Source organism: Microtus ochrogaster, linkage group LG3, assembly GCF_000317375.1.
Source record: "Microtus ochrogaster isolate Prairie Vole_2 linkage group LG3, MicOch1.0, whole genome shotgun sequence".
NCBI lineage: Eukaryota > Metazoa > Chordata > Mammalia > Rodentia > Cricetidae > Microtus > Microtus ochrogaster.
In genome coordinates, this window is record NC_022029.1 from 69610 (window position 1) to 78360 (window position 8751).

The window sequence follows — 8751 nt, forward strand, 5'->3', positions numbered from 1 at the left end:
ACACACACACACACACACACACACACACACACACACACACACAGAGGTTTAAATTATCCCCTAATAATTGGACTTTCCTAAGAAAGGTCAGCTCAGTTGTACTTATTATGTGTTTACTCCTTTACATGTCTTCAGCTTCTTGTGTCCATTGTTGCTTCCTAAGCAAAGAGTATACTCTAAATAAACAGCAGCTGTCAGATGCTGTGAACTACCAGGAGGAAGGATTAAGTATTTGAGTGTTGAAGGAAAAGGAGTAAGAAAAAAGCCACATAAGCAAGTCACTTCTGAAGACTTTCCAAAAGTCATTAGTAAACCTTAAACATCTATGAATTTCTGCTTATGTTTCAGTGGGTGGATTTTGCTTGTATAATGTATGTTTTTGTATGATATAAACAGAAGAGTAATGTTTATTGATCTGAGGAAGGAACTTGGGGACCAACTGTGATTAATAGTAGGCTTCAGCCAAAAGCAACAGCTCAAAATGCTTTAGTGTTAAGACCACAGACTAGAGCCTTTTGTGAGGTGTGTACATTATGTAATAGATTCACACAATGTGTTTCAGAGGGAATCCAGCTGGGACTTTGGCTTGCATTTTCAGGAATGAAGGGATTGGCGATTGTTTCTTTGGCTCCTCCTCTCACTTCCTCCTTCCTCACTTCTCTCATCTCTCATTTTGATCTTTTCCTTCTCTCCTTCTCGTGCGTGCGTGTGTGTGTGTTCTAAACTGTGTGTGTCTCTGGAGACTGAACACAGGGTTTCTACATGCTGTTCTAAACTCCATCCTTAACCTCTGTGTGCATGTGACTTTGGTTTGGTATAATTTCACTGATTCATTATATCTATTAAATGTTTACTACAAATGGGGAGTTGTCTACTCAACTAAGTTATAGCTGAAGGAGTTTCAGATTTCTTAACATTAGTCTGAAAATGATTCTTTGACCTTCTCCTTAGCTGTGTAAAAGTCAGCTCTGTTCCTAGAGTCAAGTCAGTTTCTGTTCCAAAACAAGTTTGAATACATGTGTTTGAATGTTTTAGTGATGCTGCACGTCAATGGTTTAAAAAGCAAATATTTAACACTTACTGTGTGTGGTTTTATATCATTGTTCTAGTATTACTTTGAAAAATACATTTTCAGTTTTATTTTGTAGTTTCTTTATGGTATTGTCCAGTCTCATCATTTGGGAAGATCAGAGGAAGCTAAATACAGGAGTAGAGGTGGGAAATAAGGAAGCCTGGAAGTTGAGGTTTAGCTGTTAACAATGTGAGGAAGCAAGAGTACACTGGCAATATTAATTTAGAAGAGTGTGTTTTACAAATGGTAGTATTCTAATGGGGTCTGTGTGTGTATGTGTGTGTGTGTGTGTATATGTACGTGTGTGTGTGTACGTGTGTGTGTGCGTGTGTTTGTACGTGTGTGTGTGTGTGCATTTTGAATTTCAAATATAGCTTTTTCCTAACACATCGTTACATTGGATGAAGTAGCTTTTCTAAACACAACAAAAGCTCTTTTATTAACAGATGACAAGCAATAGAAGTATCGACCTACTTCCTTTCTCATTTGTACATTTATTTGTGTGTGCGTGCATACTCTTACGTTACAGTGCACATGTAGCCGAGTTTGCAGGCGTCAGTTCTCTCCTGCTATTACTTGTGATCTGGGATGAGACTCAGGTTGTCAGGCTTGTTGGTAAGCACTAAGTGCTGAGCCATTCTGCTGACTGGTGTAACAGTGTCCTATAGGAGCAGGATTTTCAGATCCAGCTTCTGGGGTGTCAGACAGTCAGTGTTAGTCTAAACCAAGAAACATCAAATAAGTTGGTTGTGAGGTGGAGTTCCTCTCTGCCTTCTCTCAGAGTTGGGAGTGTGTGGGTGCAGGATTAGTTAAGTTCCTGAAAGAGCACAGTGGAAAGAGAAGGGACGGCCTCCCTTCAGTCTACGGACTGTAGATTGAAGAGCACAGTGGAAAGAGAAGGGATGGCCTCCCTTCGGTCTACGGACTGTAGATTGAAGAGTGCATGTGGGGTTTGGGGCCATATTTAGCTGAGGTCTCTTTTATTCATTGTTGCTAAAACATAGAAAAAATTTTGCCCTGGTTGCCTAAGAATGAATAGACAGCATATAAAAATCCAACGAGTTACAGCTTTTCTCGAAATATCTAAGTGAAAGGCCCCTTTAGCGGTGTTCCTTCTTTATGTTGTCTCCCCAGGTTGAGAGCTGTTGGTGTAGATCCCTTGCTTTCTTTATCTCATGAGGCGAGGCGACTTCTCAAGGACTTAGAGCCAAGAAGCAAGATGATTCTCAGGAGTGGAAATGTCTTACAGACCTCGTCTAGGAGGGATAGAAACAAAACACAGTGCTTTAAGTAAGATGGAGAACACACGCACATTCTGTTAGTAGAGGACAGTGATAAAATGCTGTTAACCACCTGCTCTTCCTTCACACACACACACACACACACACACACATTCTCTCTCTTCTGGGGGCCGGGGTGTGGGCAGGTAAAGAAGACATTTCAGAGTTGATTTTGTGGAGGCAATAGGTCCAGCAAGCCATGGGGTAACAAAGGAGCGGTGTAAGCATGGTTCCCTTTGTTACCTTTCCCTCCTCTTTTCCCGAGGGAAAGAGAACAGGCAGGAAAGGCTGTGTGGTTCTGTGAGTGACAGGTAGAGCATCCTAGAGCCTCTCCCAGTGCTGAGCTCCCTCTCCGCCACTGCAAGAGGGGGCAGCAGGACTTTCTCCTAAGCTTATTTAGTGATGGCAGGGATGAAGAGCAGAGGGGAAGGGCGTGAATGTGGAGCAGAAGGAATTCCCTAGTGATTTCTGTGGGGAAGAGGGGAGTCCTGCAGCTGTCTCACCCGGGCTGCTGGATTATGTAATGCTTTCTTGCATAATTCAGAAAACACAATTCTGGTACTTGAAATCTTACTTTGAAATTAAAACAATTTGTTTTAAAAAGCTTGGATGCTTTCCCTAGAGATTTTTCTTTTGGAACTCAACATGAAAAACAGACTGATTTTTTTTTTCTTTTTAATCTATAAATTACAATGATGTATTTCAACAGCTTTTTTAAAAATTTGATCTAAAGAATCAAAGAGCAGAATTCCTATCTTCCCTAATAGAAACTACTACAGACTTTGTCTTAAATATGATCATATACCTCCCTAATGGGAAAGAAGTCAATACAATTAGTAGATTGTTCACTGTTTCTTAGGCATTCGTATCAGATATACTGCAAAGCTCGCAAGTTGGGCTTTTATTAAGTACTTTTATTTGTTTTACAAATGTTAAGTTGACTACAGCTTGCTTGTTTGTTCAAATTTGATCTTAGGGAAGATTTTACGTTGGACAGAATAATCCAGAATATCTTTTGTATAACACAAAATGGAGAAATTATGGTGTTTTGAATTATGTGTTATCTCTTCCTCTACTATATCTACTATCTAAAATAGAAAAGGCATTTTTCACATCACCTAGGGTTTTTGTTAGTTTTAGAGTAAATGCCACTGAGCCATGCTGAGCCATCTCCATGGCTCTGGTTTTTATTTTCAGAATGCATTTGTTTAAGCCAGTGCCCACTGAAAGTACACATTGCAGTCCTCTTAACATTTATATCTTTAAATTTATATTCTAGTCCACATCTTTTTCTCTCTCCACTCTGCAGTGTATTTAGTAAAGAAATTGTATTTTTATCTAGTTTTAAGGTATATAATTTTTCTGTTTATTTATGGTAGAGTTAACATAATGGAGTTCTTTGTAATTTCTGTAAAATTACAGTCCTACCTAGACATGTAATTAGATTCAGGTTTATCAGTGGTGTATATTTGCATTTGGAAATATCCACTATCTGATTGACTCTTTTCCAAGGTCAACTGTTGTGGATGTTTAGGATCTATCTAAATGTATTAACTCATTGAAGATTACAAAGTAATGCTATTCTAATTAATCTTTCCATTTTTATTTATAGGGTGGATTAGTTCTATAAAGCTAAATTTGTCTTCATTATTACTCGGTGGTGTGAGCCATATAGGAAATGCCTCTCTCTCTGTACAGTTAATAATTTTAAAACAATAAATGCATTGGCCAGCATCCTTTAACGGTGATCAGTTTCAGTTCATATTTAGTATCCACAATCAGTATTGAAATTGCTATATCTTTAGACGTCTTTTAAGGTTGACTCCTGAGTTAGTTGGGCAGAACTTGAAGTTCCTTGCTGTTGGATCTAATGCTCCAGGCTCATCTTATAAGTATTCTGCTCAAACTGGAACCAGCGCTTTGTCACAGGAGCCGTCGATCCTGTCACCCAGAGTCTTAAAGCTAGTTAACTTCTGTGTTCTCTGTGTCAAGAAAAATTCAAGATTTGTAGTCAAGATATCCTAATGTGAGCTATGAGACCTGCAGGTAAAGATGAGTTCACCTTTGAAGTGGTTGTAGGTGTTCCCTAGGAAAGAATAAAGCGCAAACATCCATTTAGCCTTTGCCTCTGCTGGGAAGCCCAACTTCGAAGGTAACTGTTGGCTTTTCTGATTCCAAGCAGCTTGGCCGCTGTTTAGGAGTGATGATGAAACCTGTGCAGCTCAGGACCGGAGGCTCTGAAGTGCAGATAGTTTAGACAGTTGCCAGACTCAGTTGATGGAGAACGGCACACAATGAGCAGGGAGCCAGGTGTTTGTGCGCCGTGAACGTTGTCCCATTCCCTGGCTCTGTCTTGTGAGCTGAGTCTGTTTTTCTGTACTTGTAGCGTGAGGACTATACTTAATTCTTTAAGACTGAAATTAAGATCATGTCATAGCACAGTCTCATGTCTGTTAATAGTTTCCTGGGTCAGCAGATTATTAGAATTGAAGGGGGTATTTGAGGACATCAAGTTGCTTCTTAGATGAGATTCAGCACATCCTTAGGTTAACAGGACAGTCTCATCTAGAACACAGTATCCTGGTTTTCAGTTCTTGTCTTTTGTGCTGACATAACTCCTGTCTTTAAGAACATTTCCTTTCACAGCCTCCCTACTCTCCTAGGTCTTCAGAAGAGGTTCCCTTTACCTATATATTCCCAAAACTGTCTGAACAACTAAATGGGTGTTCCATTTCACTAAGATACCATTATCAGTAACTGAGATAGTATATTTGTGCATTAGGAATTTTCTAAGTCTGAGTGACTTAGTAAAGTACAGCCTTCCCCCATGGTAGTTTAGGGCAGAACAGTATTTGAAGGAGTTTTATTTTCATTTGGCCAGTATAGATTTTAGTATATAGTGCACAGGTATTCATTATTGTTTAATCATAATACTTGGAAAATATTTACATTCAAAGGATGATTTGCTAATACACTAGCAAATTTTTTATAGGCTAGATGGACCTAAATTAGTTGACTTCTGGCCAAGATGCTGGCAATTCTGTTGAACTTATTGGCTATCATATCTGGATACTGAGTGAGACTGTCCTCAGCGTCCTCCTAGGATAACTGTCCTTTTTACTATCAACAGAAATTCATTTGGTGTTTTAATCTTAAAGGTAAAGAGCAGCCTTTGGAGATGGGTGTGCATTCCATGGTAGCAGCTCCACTCTCAGTGTTTGCTAAGGAGTCTACGTCCTCTAGACACAGCGAGCACCATCATCATCATCACCACGAGCACAAGAAGAAGAAGAAGAAGCACAAGCACAAGCATAAGCATAAACACAAGCATGACAGCAAGGACAAGGACAAGGAGCCCTTTGCCTTCTCCAGCCCTGCCAGCGGCAGGTCTGTGCGCTCGCCTTCCCTCTCAGACTGAAGCGTCTGCAGAGCCCTCTCCAGAGTCCCGCCCAGAAGATGGTGTTACTAAAGCCTGGTCCTCCGTGGAGCATGGTGCAAGGGGAAATACAGAGAAGCTGGAGTGCACTGAAGTTCTGGGCATTCAGTTTCTGTTCTTTGTATATCTGGGGTCTAAGGAGGAACTGTTTTTTTGGTTCTGGATGAACTGTTCCATCCCTTTGTTACTTCCTGAGAACACAGAGTGACTTCTTTTTACAACAGCCTTCATGTCTCCTGCAGACCCATTCACATGTGGTCTCCTGTGGACTGTGGACTGTAAGGTCAGGTATGCGTGGAAGCTGCTGATGGATGTCATGGGCAAAGGAGCATCAGCAGAAGGAACTGCCAGATCTGTGGTACCCGGCATTTCCATGAAGTGCTGAATAACACCACTTGGCGTTGCTGGAAAGGCAGGCTTTTCTGTAGGACTCAACCCTCTTGGCTGTTCTTCTGTGTAGCCATAGAAAATAAGTACCATCATTTATGAGCTAAGAATTGTATATTTCCTTTTATCCTAAATTACAAAAAGTTTGGAAAGAAATTATTTTTAAAAGCATTTAAAGTAACTATCTTTTGATAGTACATTTGGTGATTTTGATGTTGCAATTTAACAGAACAGTCAGACTCTCCATTATGCTCAAATCAAGATGTTTAAATTACATTTTGTTTTGTCTTCTATTAAGTATAAAGGAATGTGTTCATATGTAAAATATGGGTTGCTGAATGTGAACAGTTTACACACATAACTCGTATTTTTTTCTAAAATTACCCTGTATATAAGGCAGGCATGGTACTACATGCCTTTAAACCGAGCATGGGAGGGGTAGAGGTAGGAGGATTGTTCAAGACCAGCCTGAGATACACGAAAATCTGTATCAGAAAAGCAAAGTAATGAAAATTACTAGATATAACAAAATATGATGCTTTAAGAAGGTGTGTTTTATTTGTTATTTATCGGCTTGGACATAGATAATTTGACCCATATTGGAGAATACCAGCAACAGTTTAAAAATACATGTGCAGTGTTTTTGTTTCTTATTTTAACAGTTTGTATGGTTGTGTGTTTTGTTTTTGTTATTTTTTTTTGTTTTTCTGAATTTACCAAGTTCTCTGGTAAATTTTTTTTTCATATCTAGTTTTTATCGTTTCCCTTATTACTAAAATGTATGACTAAATTCCTGTGCTCGGAATAAATATTTCAAAAGGGATCCAATAATGCTGGACTTTTAAATAATAAATAACTTTTTTTTAAGTTGAATATTCTACCTTTGTATCACTTTATCATTTTGTTACCTTCCTGGCAGGTGTGTGTACGTAATGTGCCAGAGCACATTTGCAAAGAGCTTTGAACGGAGAGGGATTCGAACTGTCCCCAGTAGCAGGGTAATTTCAGTAGACGGAGATGAGGGTAAGGTCTCAGCAGAAGAAACGGTATCTTCAGAGCAAGGGTGTGTGAAGATGGACACTAAAAAGAAATCCCACAGTAGCTCAGAACTGAGTATAATAAAGTATTTCTTTAGGGGTAGACTCACAGATCACAGTTCTCTGCCTGAACGGGGAACAGGAACCGATCCAGCAGCCGGAAGAGAGAGGGAGAGGGAGAGAGAGAGGGAGGAGAATGCAAGCTGCAAGCTTTAGGGCTCCATTTATAGTATATGAGACTACGCCCAAGTGGACTGGTATCTTAAAGGCTATGGGCTGAAGGAATTGCCACAACAGGTGTGTACAGGATTTAGAGAGCAGTGAGCGTGACCTGGACTGAGTGTGGTCAAGTGGTGTGTGTTTGAGTTGAGGTCTTACCATGCAGCTCTGGCTCCTTGGAACTCACTGCATAGACCAGGGAAGGCTTGAACTCACAGAACTCTTGTCTGTGCCTCCCAAGAGCTGGATTAGAGACGTTTAATCATGTTTAGGCCTGTGATCAGGCCTAAATTACCCTTACTAATTCAAATTAATTGCATGTTAGCCACCTCCAATTTGTTTTGAAAAATGGAAGCTTTATATTATGGTGTACAATAACATGGTATACACCATAATATAAATTTTGGAACTTTGACATTTCAAAAGAATTTTTTGTGTCCTGGCTGCAGAGAGTAATACTAGGCAATTGCTATCTCCATAAGGCACAGTACTAGGACTTGGATTCGTCCGTGAAATCGTAAGCCAGATAGGCCGGATGCTTCTCCAAAAGAACATTTTGTGGTGACTCCAAATTACTTATGCTGCTGGTTCATAATAGACAGTAAAATGGTTTCTGGATTTGAGAATTGCTAATTATACATGGTCAACATACACTTCAGTGTTTCTGTCTCCTTCCCCAGAGGCATTTTTTAAGTGTTTTATTCTTTTGAGTGCCTGCGTGCACACACAGTAGCTTTTTAAACTCATGATAGCAGATGATCCATATTTGCAGAAATTGCTTAATTTTTTAAATTTATTTTATGGTTTCAAAACTTGGTCATAGTAAGAAGGTTTATAATTCTGATTCTAGAAGAATTCTCCTTTTGTTGTTGTTTAGAATACTTTTTACATATTTTTGATTTTTCTTTCATCCAGAGAGAATTCCCCTGAAGCTTACTAGTGAAAGGTGCATAGCGAGCGATCTAGTTTTTCTTTGCTTCCCGAATGCTACTCAACACAGTGTATTCAACACTACTATTACATACTAAGTTTCTTTATAAATTCTGGTCTACTTTTAGACTTTGTGGATCTGTCCACTGTGGTGGGTTGTATTTTTTTTTATTTTTTTTTTATTTTTGTGATGGGTTTTATATGCTAGAGCTGATCTTTATTACTTTTCAGAATGGCTTCATAGGTTTTTTTCTATTTCTTTTTAGCTTGTAATTTACGTATGTAGAATAAATTTATTGTAGTCTGTACTCCTTAGCTTTTTGTGTGTTGGTTTGTTTTTTGAGGGGGTTATTTGTTTGTTTGTTCTTTGAGACAGGGTTTCTCTTTGTA

The 8751-nt window shown here is 39.2% G+C and overlaps 1 protein-coding gene across 1 annotated transcript in view; it reads left to right on the forward strand.

Moving 5' to 3' along the window:
* Positions 1-7048, forward strand: part of Taf2 (TATA-box binding protein associated factor 2) — a 41558-nt gene extending 34510 nt beyond the window's left edge. The window contains exon 15 of the mRNA XM_005360608.3: positions 5511-7048. Coding sequence (XP_005360665.2) covers positions 5511-5770 — 260 coding nt within the window. The 3' untranslated portion in view covers positions 5771-7048. The remainder of the gene's footprint in view (positions 1-5510) is intronic.
* The last annotated feature ends 1703 nt before the right edge of the window (positions 7049-8751 follow it).